Source organism: Sciurus vulgaris, assembly GCF_902686455.1.
Source record: "Sciurus vulgaris genome assembly, chromosome: 4".
Lineage (NCBI taxonomy): Eukaryota > Metazoa > Chordata > Mammalia > Rodentia > Sciuridae > Sciurus > Sciurus vulgaris.
Window position 1 is genome coordinate 140,088,372 of NC_136464.1, and position 16,657 is coordinate 140,105,028.

A 16,657-nucleotide genomic window follows, 5' to 3' on the forward strand; every position below is an offset into this window, starting at 1 on the left:
TTTGATTTTCCATTTCATTCTTCATTGAATAGATTGTTACAAACTGTTACTCCTTTGGTTTGTAACTGTGCATTCCTCAGTCCTGATAATTCTTAAATTTGATCTTTTCATGATATCCCATAATTCTTTTTTTTTTTTTTTAATTTTTTTTATTTTATTGTAAACAAATGGGATACATGTTGCCTCTCTGTTTGTACATGGCGCAAAGGCATACCATTTGTGTAATCATAAATCCACATACAGTAATGTTGTTTGATTCATTCTGTTATTTTTTCCCCTTCCCCCCACCCCTCGATATCCCATAATTCTTGAAGGTTCTGTTCATGATTTCTTACCATCTTCTCAGTTTGGTCAACTTTTTTTTCAAGAATCAATACTTCGTCTTCATTGTTTGCGGTTCTGTTTTCCAAGTTATCTATCTAGTCTGTTGGTGATGCTTTCTATTGAATTTTTAATTTGGTTTATTATTTCCTTCATTTCAAGGATTTCTGTTTATTTTTTTCTCAGAATCTCTATCTCTTTATCGAAATTATCTTTTGCTTCCTGCATTTGCTCTTTTAACTGTTTTTTGGAGTGATCATTCATTGTCTGCTTGTGCTCTTATCTCATCCTTTGCTTCGTGGATCATTTTGATTAGGTACATTCTGAATTCCTGACATTTCTTTTACCATGCTGTCATTGAAGTCTATTAATATAGCATCTTGGTTTGTTTGGGACATTTTCTTCCTTTGTTTTTTTCATGTTGTTTGTGTATCTTCCCCTCTACCAGTATGGATCTGAGGTATTATAATTTCCCCCCAATAGACTTACAGTGTCCCTGCAGGTTTCCAGTACCTCACCTTAAAGGGGAAATCAATATTAGCAGCACACAATAGAAATAATATACAGCCTTAACCCAAATATCCCCTATTAAGATATTAACAGTTTTGTCATAGTACACAGAGATGATGAGTTTGATTATTTACAGCATAAACAATACGTTTGCATTAATGCCCACAGTTTCTACTGGTGGACAAAGATAATGGGGATGGGTGTAGGATGTAATGTTACTGAGATGATAAGTGAGTATATAGAGGTACCAGATCATAGGAAGAGTGAAAGTGGAATCAAAAAAAGTTGGTTGTTAGCATGAGAAAAGGGAGAAAGAAACTCCAAGTACACAGAAAGATAAGAGGAAAATAGAGGGAGAAAAATAATAAAAAATAGAAAAGTAGGAATAATAGTAATAATAATAATAAATCTACAACAGAACTCTAATATACTATTCAAACCTCCAGTCTTCAGTAAGCTGGATACGTGAAAGGTACTTGATAGTGTGGTGTCCCAGGATGGGAGCTGCCCCAACTAAAGATGGTGGCGTCCAGGTTGGGGATAATCCGTGATGGCGGGCAGAGGCATCCCCATGTGTTGGTAAATGGGGATCCTTCTGCACAGTGCTGATGGTGCTGTCCCCATGGGGCACTGGAAATCTGTGGGCTGTGTTAGGCGATACGGTGCTGGAGTTCTGCATAGGTACGGGCTGGGCCTCCAGAAAATTTATTAACCAGTAGGCCTTATGATTTTTGGATAGGGATCCCATTTTAGGAACCATCACTGTTATTCTTTTGTGTTATTTATTGTTACTATTTTAAATTAGGATTTAGCTGCAGTTTCTTTGGAACTTCCAGATCTTCTGAATTCACTTCACTTCTGCAGTCTAAATGAAAATGAAATTATTTGTATGAAGGATATAAATAAATCAACAGATGTAAGCAGTGGTCCTTTAAATCAGGTAACTTATAGATCATTTCTAATTAATTTTACAGGGCAAATTTTTCTACATTTGATCAAGAGTGTAAAACTTAAATGATTTGATGAACTTTTTGTTGTTTTTGTTTTTGCTATTGTATCTCAAGGAAATAGAATTTGCAAGAAATTAAACTCATGAAACATTGATGTCCCTCAAACAAAATAATTTTAGTTGTAGGTTATAAGTTAGATTTTACATCTGTGAAATTTCATAGTGGTATGCAAATACATATTAATTTTTTCATGGAAATTCATTCCTTATGGATTTCTATAGTTTCTGCCTCTATATAAGCCGTAGCATGACTTTTCTTCTTTCTGGTCACTTCCGAACTTATATAAACATTGTGCTATATGTTATAGTGAATGTACTTCAGCTCATGTTCTAGTTCAAAATTTTCCACGTGAAGTGTACACCTGATCTATATTTTTTATTATAAAAATTATACCATTACAGCCAGGTGGTTAATTTGATAATATTCAACCTTTGGTTCATTGTTCAATTTGGTTTTATTGATAATGCATCAATGAAAAATGATTTTCATTTTAGGAGGTAAAACATTTAAAATAGAATCAGTAGGTTTAAAATTTGGATTACTTATAATAGGTATAAAATACTGCTGTGTTCTTTGTGAGGTCTACTGATAAAGGTGGAACTGCTTGCTTCATTTTCTTAATTATATTCTTTATTTGCTAGAATATGAAGTGATGAGATATTATATTTGGTTTCTACTTTTATAATAAGTCATTTGTCAATATTTACATTTTTAAAGATAATATATGAAGGAAAGTTTGGTGACATAATCTTGACTGTAAACATTGTTTTAATACTAGAGAAATTTAAGTAAAAGGAGGATACAATTCTTTAATTGTGATAGGGAAAGTAGCATCTTTCTTTAATCTATGAGAAAATGAGATAAAAAATAAAATAGAAACTGGCTCTGCCCTCAAGCAGTTTATAATGTAAACTGGTGAGATAGGTGAGCAAACAGATAGTAGATTTTATAACGTTTACGGAAATAAGACTAGGTAGAATTTGAATACATAGATAAGAGGAAGATTGGAGAAAATGAGATTAGTAAATAAGATATATAAAAGAGAGACAAAAGAATTAAACATTACCAAACCAGGGAGTCATTTGGAATGTATGTATTTCTTGCGTTTTTTGTTGTTTGTTTTCTGAGATTGTGTTATTTCTAGGCTGTACTTCCAGGTAGTGTTTGTGTTGAGAATTAAAATTTTTTTAAATCATCTTTCATCTTTCCCAAGAGTCATCATTCTGGAATGCTTTGTGTCATGAGAGTGTCACCTACGTTACCAAGACTCAGAATCGATTTTATCTTTAGTCTCTTAAGTAAATATGCTACTGGTATAAAATACACCCTGGACACATACTTGCATCAGAAGTACCAACTTGAGACCACTAATGAAGATGACGATGATACTAACCAGTCCGTGTCTTCCATAGAGGATGACTTTGTCACTGCTTTTGAGCAGTTAGAAGAAGAAGAGACTTTAAAGCCATATAATGATGGTTTGTTATTTTACTGAACTTTTTTTTTTCTGAAAGTAGATTGAAGTTGAAAGTTCAGTTTTGGAAGTTTTAAGGCAGACTTGTTTGGTTGAAATGTATGTTGAAATTTGATCCAGTCTAAGCATACTAACTTCTTTTCTTGTGGTTACAGAAGAATTAATTTCCCTGAGATTTTTAAGTTATTGTTACCTGGTTTTTAGTTTTGGGATTTCTGTTCTTATGGTAATATTGTTCACACACTATTGTTTACCTCAATACTCAGTTTCTGGACATGGCAATGTTCAAATGTCAGAAGAGTTAGCTGGCAAAGTCTTTGTAGTCATGTTTCTAACATGTATGATAGCATGCTAAGAATAGTTATCCCCTTAGGGTAAAATGACATTGTTTTAGTAAAAGGCATATTTGCTTTTGAGTGTTACTTGGAATAAATCATTCCATTTAACAACACAGTATATAAAACATTTACATTGCAAATATTTCCTGTTTAATGCCAATTTATTCCATTGATTTAAGTGTTTAAAGAGTTCTGTTCTAGAATAACTTAATCATTTTATTCTTTACCTATAGGAATAAACATTACTACACTAAGGAGCCAGTGTGATGCTGCTTCTCAGACTATTTCTGGTCATCACTTAGAAACCTGTGATTTAAAGATTATGGTTAGTTCTGGACAGCAGAAGTCATTGGCTAAACCCTCATCTTCTTTAGTAAATACTCTGGGACAGAAAGAACCACCTTCTGTGAAAACTTCAGTCACAACATCAATTTCAGAGCCTTGGATCCAAAGAAGTTTCTATAGGTCATTTAATGCTTCAGATAAAGGTGGTGATACACAGAAACCATTTTTTTCTTCTTCTCCTGCTTACTCATCTGAATCAGAGTGCTCAAGTCCAAGTCCTGTTATTTTCTTGGATGAAGAGGGATATCAAAAAAGTTTAAAAGCAAAACTCGAGCTGCCTAAAATTCCTGTGATGAAAGATGATGTAGAGGATTCAGACTCAGAAGTAAGTGAATTTTTTGATAGTTTTGATCAGTTTGATGAACTAGAACAAACTTCAGAGACTTCTTGTGTATTTATAAAAGATCCTGTCATAGGGAAGTCATCTCAGAAGAAAGGACACAAACATGAGAAGTCTTGTATGAATCCTCAGAAATTCAAGTTTGATCGTCCAGCTCTTCCAGCTAACGTTAGAAAGCCAACTCCTCGTAAACCAGAATCTCCATATGGTAACCTGTGTGATACTCCAGATTCTCCTCGCCCTGTCAAGGCATCAGGGGAAGATAGTGGTCTGTTTAGCCCTATTCGATCCTCTGCTTTTAGTCCTCTTGGAAGCTGTACTCCTGCTGAATGTTTTTGCCAAACAGATATTGGTGGAGATAGGATTCATGAAAGTCATGATTCTATTTATTACACCTATGAAGATTATGCAAATAACATTTCATGTGAAGTACTAGACTCAGTTCTTCATGCCCAACATACTGATGCAATGTCAAATATTAATGGTACTAAAAGGGGAGAAAGTAAGACTGTGGCTTTTAAGCCTGGAAGCCTTGATCATAAAGGTAAACCTAAAAATAAATCTTCAATGATTAAAGATAGCATTCAGAAATTTGCAGCAGATCTTGTAGAAAGAAGCTTTGGCAGTGCATTTAAAGACTTACAGAAAGGAGTCTCTTCGTGTACCAATGTATTGTGCCATTTAGCCATCAAATTGACATCATCTGTTTTTCAGATGGCATTTAATGAACTGAGAAGGCAGCGTGCATTTTCTCTGAAAGAACGTGCCATTAGCGGGCTGGCCAATTTTTTGGTGAATGAAGCCTTATCAAATGCCTTAAAGGATTTACAGTATGTAAAGAAGCAGATGTTTACAAACACAGTTGCTAGGTTTGCTGCAGATCTTGCTGAAGAGCTTGTTTTTGAAGGCATCATGGAAGTGTGTCAGTTTTCATGCCCTCCAACACCTGCATCTCCGCAGTGTCAGTCATTTGACTTTGAAAACAAAATAGTGAAGTCATATGCAAAAGATTTGTCCGAGTCTGTAATACAGGAAGCATTCATTGAGCTCTCACAAGTTGATGTGCCCTTCACAACTGAGGCAGCAGTTAGTGTGTCTACAGATAATATCAAGTATGTGAATGCTGAAAGTGTAGTACCATCAACACAGACTTTCACGTTTTCCCCGTCTTTTAACAATCAAGCAGTTATGGTGACAAAACCAATGCAGGAATATAAAAAGGAGTATACAGTGCAGCAGGCTTTGTTTTGTACTTCAGGAATTGTCACTTCCATACCAGTGCCCTTGGCAGGAAGTGCCCTTCTCCCATATCATATTTCCTCTACCTTATATCAGGCAAAGTCTCAACTGTCATTTGATGACAGTAATTTAAATGGTGACTCTATACAAGCACATGTTACCACAAAAAACAAAGAAGTAGCAGCTTGCCTCAGAAATATTTGTTTACCTTCAGAACACAATCCAGGTGACCAGAATGATTTTAAACCAACTCATAATGATGTTGAAATGCAAAGTTCCTCAAAATTATCAAGCGATCCTGTGATTATTAGCAACTTCTCTGCAGCAATGGTGCATACAATAGTAAATGAAACTTTAGAGTCAATGACATCATTTGATGTTACAAAAACGATTGATGAACACACAGATTGTTTAACTGAAACAATGAATGGAAAAACCTCTCCTTTTTCCCAGTGTGATCAAGCAACCCAACAGAGTGAAGTTAGCAATAAGGACATGTTTGCTGAACAATTGTCTAAATCTATTATTAAACATTCCATAGATAAAAGCAAAGCAGTGATCCCAAATGTAGATAAAAATGTAGTACATAAGGAAGGCTTGTTTGTACCAGGAGAAGAATCAAAGTTGACTTTGGCAAAGTTCCCCAAATTTCTTGAGGCTCAAGATCACTTAACTCACTGTTCAATTTCAGTTGGAAAGGATTGTGTTCCAGAATATAAAGATTCTGTCACTGATGGATTTTCTGCAGAGACTCTACCACCTTGTCCAATAATGGCAAGTCAGAAACCCGATTTGAAGGAACTTGCTAAGGATAAAACAGTAAAAAAGCATAATTTGAATAATACAGCACTTGAAACTTTGTCTTTTGGACAGGAAAGCCCTTTTGATAACTCACATACTTTCTCTTCTACAGTCCTTACCTGTGCTGATGGTTTACATGTTGAAGATAAACAGAAAATCAGAGACAGAAATGTAACACCTGATACTCCTCCATCAACTCCTCTGGTACCATCTCAGGCTAGTTCTGAGTGGGATATCAAGAAGTTAACCAAAAAACTCAAGGGGGAATTAGCCAAAGAATTTGCACCAGCTACACCACCTTCTACACCTCACAACTCATCTGTTTGTAGTTTATCTGAAAATGAACAAAATACTATAGAAAAAGAAGAGTTCATGTTGAAACTCATGAGATCTCTTTCAGAAGAAGTTGAAAGTAGTGAAGGTGAAGAGCATCCAGAAATGGATGTGAAGTCAGAGCACTCAGGAAAGAAAGTCCAGTTTGCAGAAGCTTTAGCTACCCACATTATTTCCCTTGCAACTGAAATGGCAGCCTCTCATTTGGATCATAAAATAACTCAAGAACCTGAGGTTCAAAGCCCTTGTTTAAATTTGGGAAATCAGCAAATCGTATCACCTACTCTTTTGAGTCATTCAGATGCAGATTTACAGACCTGCAGTTTTGCAGGTGATATGGCAGCAGAGGTCATTGCAGAAGCTGAGAAAATAGCAAAAGTTAGAAGCTGTGTACTTTTCAGGCAAAAGAAGAATAGTCATATTGATGGAGACCAAGATTATGGATTGGAAGAGAAGTTGGAAACTGAGGTATTAGCACACCCAAGAGAAGCAGATTCATTTATTCTTTCATTACCACCAACTTCTTGTATGCCAGGTCTGACATATAAGTATCCCAGCTGTGAAAGTGTGACAGATGAATATGCAGGTCATGTTATCCAAATACTGAAACAGGAAGGTGGGAATGGCGAGTTAATAATGGATCAGTATGCCAACAGGCTTGCTTATCGATCTGTTAAGTCAGGATTACGTGAAGCCGTCAAGACAGCTAAAACGAAGTGCTACTCAAAAATGTTCCCTCTGCAAAGCTCACAGTGGAAAAACAGCAACGAACTGTTAATATTCTCAAATAAAGAGAACCACCAAGAAGGAGATAAAAAACTACAAAGAAAAAGAAATGGAGGTGACCTTTGTAAAAATCAAAGTTGTCAAAGGATACAGGATACATGTAGAAATGAGCACTCTGAACTGTGTAGTTTTTCGGCCTCTCTTTCTCACACCATTACAAGAGATGTTAAAAAAGAGCTGATAGCACCTACAATTGACTTGCCAAAATCATTAACAGATTCTTGCCTTTTTGAAAAATCCGGATGTATTGAAGATACTGAATGTCTTACCAAACCAGAGTTTCCTAAGTCTCTTCAGCCTTCCTCACAAAATCATGGATTTTACCATAGTACAGGTAGCTTAAGTGGATATGGATGTGGAGAGAATGTTGTTCAAGCTATAGAACAGTATGCTAAAAAAGTAGTAGACGATACTCTAGAGCTAAGTCTAGGATCCACAGTTTTCCAAGTGTCCGAGACAACAAGATCAGTGGATAGGATCACTTATGCAGAGAAGTTGTCACCTCTTATAAATCAAGCTTGCAGATATTGTGACCTTAAAGAACTCCATGATTGTACTGGAAATTCATCTCAGTACTTTTCCAAACAGGGTTCACATGCTACAAATAAGCCAGTTTCAAATACAAAATTTGGCAACATCTATCGGAAATCTAGAATTTTTCATCTTGATGTCCCTCAAATTCATGTTAATCTTGATAAAAAGACAGTGCTTGCTGAGAAGATAGTTGCTGAAGCTATTGAAAAAGCAGAGAGAGAGCTGAGCAATACCAGTTTGGCAGCTGATAGTGGCATTGGACAAGATGGCATTAGCTTTGCTGAAAGTCTTACCACAGAAATAATGATGTCAGCCATGACGAATGTTGGACATGCTGTCAGCAAGTAAGTCTTTTTGGTCTTAAGATGAAATGAAAAATTAAATTTGATTATGTGTGTCTTAGGTCCTGTTCATAAAATTATGATTATTTTAACCCTAAATCAACAGAAATTTTTCCCAATTGCATTTGTGTGTGGTTTCATATCCTCCATATGACAATGTATTTTGTGTCCTGATCCTTTTCGGGGAAAGGTAGCATCCATTTACAGGGCTGGAAGATGGAGGTTAGAGAAGATACTCACCTTGTTCAAGTTCACAGAGCTCCGAAGTGTAGGTAAAGCTGAGTCAAAGAAACAGCTGGAGAATTTTATAGAGTAAATATAGACTATTGTCATATTTATTTACTACTCTTAGATTTTGTATGGTATTCTTTTTCCTGTTTGTGAAGGCAAGTTTTCTTATGAAGAACATGGTATAATCAAACTGCTCTAAGGAATAAAACAACATTCTCCAAATATTTCTACCAGAGACACTGCCCCTCTTGATCAGTTCACAACCTAAAGGGTTCTGATGATCCTAGTGTCCTTTCCTTATGTAACTATCTCTTTTGCTTCAAAATTCTAACAAATTGATGAACATTTTCACTTTTAGCTTTCTTCCTCAGAAAACATAAGGACTAACCCATGTTAGTAGTTTGCAGGATTATTATTTGCAAGTCCTAGTGCAAAGAGAAAATGAATTGAGGTGGAACTTAGTTGAGTCACATAATACAGCAGATTTTTGAGTAACTTTTGTCAAACTCATGACCAAGACTGTCACTTTTCTTGGCTGTCCTTAAATAGAGATGCAGTTTGGTCAGGACTCTTGAATCCAGTTGTTCCATAGCATCCTCTTGGGAGGAGAGATGCTCTGTTTCTGGGGAATAAAGCCAGGTCTCTGCCTTAATCAGGCAGCCTCCAGAGGCTGGTGGACTACAGTCTGTGGGCCTCTTGTGGCCTACTACTAATTTTTATATGTACCACAAGCTCAGAATAGTTCTTACATTTTAAAAAATGGTTTACAAAAATCAAAAGAATATTTTGTGACATGAAATTCAAATTTCAGTCTTCATAAATAATGCTTATTGGAATATCCATACTCATTAATTTGTATATTTTCTGTGACTACCTTTTTGCTAAAATAGGAGTTCAGTAGTTGTAGCAGAGACTTATAGGCAGCAAGACCTAAGTATTTACTCTTTGACCCTTTAAAGCAAAAGTTTGTGAACCTCTGTTATGACTTCCTGTTAGATGATAAATACATAATAAGTAGTTAATAAAAATTAAAAATAAGTAAATGATAGCGAGCTAGGCTTTTTTTTTTTTTTTTAAACAATTGATGCAACTTTCTTCTTTCCTCATATAAGTGGCCTCAGGTTATTTTAACATCCTCTATCCCTCTTCCCACCCCTTCCCACTCACCATTCCAACTAATGGAGGAACTCTCTAGATTAGTGTTTCTTTCTAAGACATCATTCTTAGGACCTAGCCAATACCTTTGCTATTCCTTCTGCCGTATATTTACTTTCCTTCTTAGAGCTGGTCAGTAGACAGGCCCCTGAAGTTCTTCTTATAAGTCAACTTTTCATGATGGTATTTACAGACAATTTACTTTATGGTTCTTTTTCTGTTTCTCTTAATAACTGTGCTAGAGTTCTATAAGTGCTGATTATTAAAAATTGACTCTGGTGTGTATAGTTTGCTATTTCACATCTATTTCTGAAGTTAAATTTTTTTGCCTTTCAAGCATGAAGAGGGATTTATTCAGATGGATTAGTCTTCAAGACATTATTTAGTTTATTTCACTAGTGTCCCTTTTAACTGTATATTTATAAATGATAATATATCACAAAGCTTTAATGTTCATATGGGTAACATGTAAATATCTAATGGGAAACTAAATGATGGTACATTTTTGGAAGAACAAAACATGTAGATTATATTCTGAGCTATTACTTCTGGGCCAAAAATCCCCTAGTAGTCATTAAAAACTCTTCTTTGGACCTCATCCTGGGAGTCATTTCCATAAGAACGTGGCATGTATCCAGAAAAATATCAAAAAGAACGAAATATTGCTCTATTATTATTCAGAACTATAGTGTACTTGATTTGGAATGCCCAATATAAATCAAGTGGGTATATCTTAAATACAAAAGAATTTTCCCTATAGAAGGAGAGTACTTCAGGGCCTATTATATGCACTGGGGATATAGAAGGGAGTAAAACACACAAAATTTGTTTCTCTTAGAGTTTATTATAGTGGAATAAGGTAGATCCTAAATAAGTAAAATATGTTGTATGTCCCATAGTATCAAGTGCTTCAGAGGAAAAATAAAGCAAGGAAGGAATTAGAGTTTTGGTGGTGGCAGTGGGCAGCAACAGTTGGGGGTGGCTTGTAGTTTTGAATAAATAGATAACAGGGCAAGAATAACTGGCAAAGTAACATTTGAGTGACGTGCCAAAGGTGAAGAGAGCCTGAGTCATGTGGAAATCACACGGAACTGTGTTCCTGTGAAAGGAGTGGGACTGCATGACTCAGAAACAACAGGCTTATGTTACTGAAGAAGAGTGAGCAGGGATATGGAAGGTGATGAAGTGGACATTATGAGAAAGGACTAGCTAATATGTTGTAAAGGATTTTAGCTCTCAGTCTGGTAAGAAGGCATTGGATACTTTGCAATGAGAAGACTGACATTTTTCCTTTTTATGTTTAAAAACATCACTTTAAACTACCATGTTGAGAATCATACATAGAAGGGGCAATTATAATAGTTAAGCAATGAATGAACTTTTTTTTGTGATGATATGATAAAAATATAAATGTTTATTGGGGGGAAAAAAACGAGAATGAAAAGAGTTAATGATCCATGCTCAAAATCCATGACTAGTTTGTATGTAGGCTTGATTGACACTACTAGAATTCCTTGAGTTACTTATTTTGTTCTTAAAGTCAAAAAGAGGCTCCTTTATTCCAACTTAATACTGTTTTACAAAGTAGATGATCAACTTAGGAACTTATACTCCCTCATAGTATCCCAGTTGAAAATATGAACTGCTTTAATCAGAATTTGTATAAATGATGCACAAAGAATGGATCCATACTACATTATTGGGTATCCCAGTTATGTTTGAAGTTAATATGCTATCCTACAAAGTCTCATTATTAACAGACTCATCTAACTCTAAATATCATCTTTTGTTTTTGTCATCTGTCATTAGTTTAATAATCTAATAGTTGAGATCTATGATGCTTTTGGTGTGATATTATTTTCTTTTCTTAGTTCAAAAGAAATAGAAGACTTTCAATCAATTGAGTCATTTGGTAGCCAGCAGATGAATCTCAGTATCGGTGATGACAGCACTGGTAGCTGGTCCAATTTAAGTTTTGAGGATGAACACCAAGATGAAAGCAGCAGTTTTCATCATCTGAGTGAAAGGTAACTAAAATTTTGTGTATATTGTGTAGTTTAGGTCCTTGAAGCGAGCTATAAATTTACACTGAGTATTATTTAAAAACCCTAAATTTGGAAATGTTATTACTCTGAAAATCCTTTTTATTCACAACATGTGTCTAAAGCTTTGTGATACTTATTAAATACAGTAGTTACTTGAGCTAATGTTCTTTGGGTGTGCCAGTAGTTAATTTGAAAATACAGATATTTGATTTTCTTATCTTTTAAACTTTTCAGTAATATATTTCTTATTCACTTTAAAGAAGGTAGTTTTTTTTTTTTTTTTCCTTTCATTAAGAGGTTAGGAAAAAAGACAATTATCTTTAAAAGGCATCAATATGACTAATTGTTTTTATTAGTTAAAATAGTATATTTTTGCAGGGAAGGGTAAGCCACTTATCGTGCAGTTAGGAACAAAGTCATATATATATATAACTTTTCTTAGTGAACATTGTTCTTAACAGTCTTTGAAATATTTCATTAATTATGATACAATTATTTCTTACATTCTTATCTCTATCTAAAAGTATTCCTGACATATAAATTCTCATAAAATCTCTATCCATATTAGCTGATAATTATCAGTAATAAATATTGTCCATAGTTGAATCTAGGGAGTGGGATGAGTTCTCAACCTACTTATACTATGTCAGAAGAACCCTGAAAGGCTTTCTTGGAGTTGACTTATTAGGAAGGTGAAAGGAAGATGACTGGAGAAGGGATGAGGTAGCATAAGAAAAGGAAATGGCCTTTCACCTGTTAGAACACTTCATCTCAGAGTAATTTGTTAGCTATTTGCATTAGCTACTACTATTATTTTTATAAAGTATTTCTTTTGTCATAGTTTTTTAAAATACCATGTAAAACATTGTATTTCTTAAAATCCAGGTCCAAAAAGATAGTCTTTAAAGCTGGTAGAAGCAGATGGAGCAGTATCACAAATCATAGTTTGGTTCTTTTCCATAACTTTATCAGGAATAGAATATTAACATTTAATTTTTTCTCTTGTCTTTGAGAAACACAAGCTTCTAGGATTCTTCTGAGGGTTGACATGGTTGCTTAGGAAATTCTGGCATTAAAATAGGAGAACTATTATGAATTGTGCTATATAAACATTGATGTGACTGTGTCACTGTAGTTTGCTGTTTTAAACCCTTCGGATATATACTGAGGAGTGGGATAGCTGGATCAAATGATGATTTCATTCCTAGATTTTTGAGAAATCTCCATGTTCCTTTCCAGAGTTTGTGCCAATTTGCAGTCCCACTAGCAATGTATGAGTATACCCTTTCCCCCACATCCTTGCCAACATTTATTGTTACTTGTATTCTTAATAATTGCCATCCTGCCTGGAGGGAGATAAATCTCAGTTTAGTTTTAATTTGCATTTCTCTAATTGCTGGAGATTTTGAACATTTTTTCCTACATTTGTTGACCATGTGTATTTCTTTTGAGAAATGTCCATTTAGTTCTTTTGCTCATTTATTGATTGGGTTATTTGTTTTTTTGGTGTTAAGTTTTTTGAGTTTTTTATATTCTGAACATTAATGCCCTATCTGAGGAGCAAGTGGCAAAGATTTTCTCCCATTTTGTAGACTCTGTCTTCACACTTTTGATTGTTCCTTTGCTGTGAAGAAGCTCTTTAATTTGATGCCATTCCACTTACAGATGTTATTTCTTGCACTTTAACAGTCTTATTAAGGAAGTCACTCCCTGAGCTGACATGTTAGAGTGTTGGACCTACATTTTCTTGTAGCAAGTGCAGAGTTTCTGTTATTTCCTAGGTCTTTGATCCCCATAGAGTTGAGTTTTGTGCACGGTGAGAGATAGGGATTAAATTTCATTCTACTACACATGTATTTCCAGTTTCCCCAGTACCATTTGTTAAAAAGACTGCTGTTTCTCCAACATACATTTTTGGCACCTTTGTCTAGTATGAGATAACTATATTTATGTGGGGTTGTCTCTGTGTCTTCTATTCTATTCCATTGGTTTCCATGCCTGTTTTGGTGCCAGTACTGTGCTCTTTTTGTTACTATAGCTCTGTAGTATAATTTCAGATCCCACGTTGTGATGCCTCCTGCTTCACTATTCTTGGTAGGGATTGCTTTGGTTATTCTGGGTCTCTTATTTTTCCCAATGAATTTCATGACTGCTTTTTCTATTTCTGTGAAGAATGTTATTGGAATTTTGATGGAAATTACATTGAATCTGTATAGTGCTTTTGATAGTATGGCAATTTTGACAATATTAATCCTGCCTATCCAAGAACATCTTTCCATCTTTCAAGGTCTTTTTCAGTTTCTTTAGTGTTCTGTAGTTTTCATTGTAGAGGTCCTTTACCTGTTTCGTTAGATAATTCGCAAGGTTTTTTTTTTTTTTTTTTTTTTTTTTTTTTTTTTGAGGTTATTGTGAATTGGATGGTTTTCCTAACTTTTTTAGCAGATTCATCATTGATGTAGGAACATGATTGATTTTTTTGGATGTTGATTTTGAATCCTGCTACTTTGCTAAATTAATTTATGAGCTCTAGAACTCTTCTGGTGAAGTTTTTTGGGTCTTCAGATGTAGGATCATGTCATTGGCAAACAAATAATTTTAGCAGCACAGTTCACAGTAGCTAAGCTATGGAGCCAGCTTAGGTGCCCTTTGGATAAATAAAATGTTCATGTATATACAATGGAGTATTACTTGGCCATAAAGAATGACTTTATGGCATTTGCTGGTAAATCAATGGAATTGGAAACTATCCTACCAAATGAAATAAACTGTTCCTCCAAAGTCAAAGGTAGAATATTTTTCTCCTGATATGTAGAAGATACTCTACAATAATGGGATGGGAAGGGATTAAAAAAGAAAAAGAAAGATCAGTGGACTAGACAAAGGGGAATAAAGGGAAAGGAGGAGGGAGGAGAGATGGAGTAAGGAAAGATAATTGAATGAATCTGACCTAACATGTTAGGTCATGTTGTGGATTATATGAATAATCCACAGTGAATCTCATTGGCATGTACATACACACATAAGACACTGATTTAAAAAATTATAAGTCAATAACAGAAAGATACATAGACTAGAGGGAAAGGAACAGGGGGTAGGAAGAAGGAAGGGGAAGTACTGGGGACTGAATTAGAACAAATTATATTCCATACTTTTATAATTATGTCAAAATGAATTCTGTTGTCATGTGTAACTACAAAGAACCAATTTAAAAAAATCTAAAAAAACTAAATAAAAAAAAAAAATAAAGAGAACTATTGATGGAGGCCAGTGGCCGTAAGAAGAGTTATACCCAGTAGAACAACTCCGTGTAAGGAGTTTTAACTAGGTAATTTAATAAGGGGGAGCAGTCTACCAGTTCTGTCCTTCATTTTATCCTCTTTAGCATTATTTTGTCAATCCTATAGAATATTCATTTGTGAATGACTCATAAACAAGGATGAAAAGATAAATCCCATAAATGAAATCAAGACTGACTAAGGCTGAGGTTAAAATATTTGCACTTAACAAGAGTAAATACATTTAGGTTCCAAAACTAATTATTTGAACTCAAGAGAGCAAGGAAGCAAATCTGGCTTCATAGTATTTTGTCAAAAAAGTCCTGTGTTTCAGTTGACCACAGTCTTAATATGTACTAATGATTTAATGTGGTATTAAGATTCTGGCAGAAAGAAAAAGATGGTGGGGCTCATCCTGGGTTGGTGGTGTGCTTCTTGGAAATAATTTCCAGGGCCTCACCTTCAGAGATTGATTCATTAGGTCAATTGAGAGTCCTGAAAACCACTTGCTTGAGAAACCTCTTAGATGATTTAATTGCAATCTAAAGATAGATTGCTTTACATTTTGTATCTTTGGATGACATTTACTATTGTTACAGAGATCAAGGTGGGAGGTAAACACCTTGCACTTTCACTCTAGGTAGGAAATTCAATAGATGGCAACAGATATTTATTTATTTGGGGTGCTGAGGTTCCAACCCAGTGCCTCACATGTGCTAGGTAAGTGCTCTACCATTGAGCCATAACCCCAGCCCCCTGCCAACAGTTATTAAAAACAGTAAATTCAGGTTTTCAGTAAGTGTTTAGGAGGATTATATTACTTAGTCTAAGAGAACTGGTTTGTGAATCTCAAATATTTCAAGTGGCTTTGACTATTAGAAGTTATGTGACTGAACTTGCAGAATTCTTGAAATATTTTGTATGAGATGTGACAGAATTAATAGTAGTTTTCCAATGACTGAAATCCACAATTAATAATTCTAGTCCTTGACTACCATTGGTTTGAGGGCATAAGTATGCCTGTTCTAGACAAAGGGAATACGACAAAAAAAAAAAAAAGGCAGAAAAGAAAGTGATGGAAGTGATAAAACGTTTCAAGAATGAAATAGGCTATTGTGTGAAGGTTTTTTTGCGGGGGGTGGGGGTGTGGATACTAGGGATTGAATTCAGGGGCACTTGATCACTGAGCCACATTCCCAGCCTGTTTTGTATTTTATTTACAGACAGGGTCTCGCTGAGTTGCTTAGCCCCTCACTTTTGCTCAGGCTGACTTTGAATTCATGTTCCTCCCAAGCTTGCCAATGTTCCTGGCAATTTTTTTTTTTTTTAATGTTTGGATGGAGGGTCATCATGTCTTCCAGCTTACTCAGGCTAGTCCTGGTTTATTTCTGCTGTTCTGGCATAATTTTTAATGGTGTCTTACATTTTTAAGTACTCTAGTTAGATGAAAAATTATATTGTCATCTCACTTAGAAGTGGCTTTTTATAAATAACTGACCTTAAGGCTAAACCATTTTGAGGAGCAAAAGTGTGGAGGAGATGAGCTGAAAGGGATTTTGAATTTTAAGTCTTTACATTA

The 16,657-nt window shown here is 35.0% G+C and overlaps 1 protein-coding gene across 6 annotated transcripts in view; it reads left to right on the forward strand.

The window, feature by feature from the left end:
• The window catches only part of AKAP11 (A-kinase anchoring protein 11), a 50,449-nt gene that overhangs the window by 24,498 nt on the left and 9,294 nt on the right, over positions 1 to 16,657 (forward strand). For all 6 annotated transcript variants that reach the window (XR_013763221.1, XM_079136499.1, XM_079136498.1 and 3 more), the window contains 4 exons: positions 1,637 to 1,771; positions 3,055 to 3,319; positions 3,887 to 8,375; positions 11,630 to 11,785. Coding sequence is in view for 5 of the 6 variants with exons in the window: in XM_079136499.1 (XP_078992625.1) it covers positions 1,637 to 1,771; positions 3,055 to 3,319; positions 3,887 to 8,375; positions 11,630 to 11,785 (5,045 nt within the window). In the remaining variant the exon portion in view is untranslated. The remainder of the gene's footprint in view (positions 1 to 1,636; positions 1,772 to 3,054; positions 3,320 to 3,886; positions 8,376 to 11,629; positions 11,786 to 16,657) is intronic.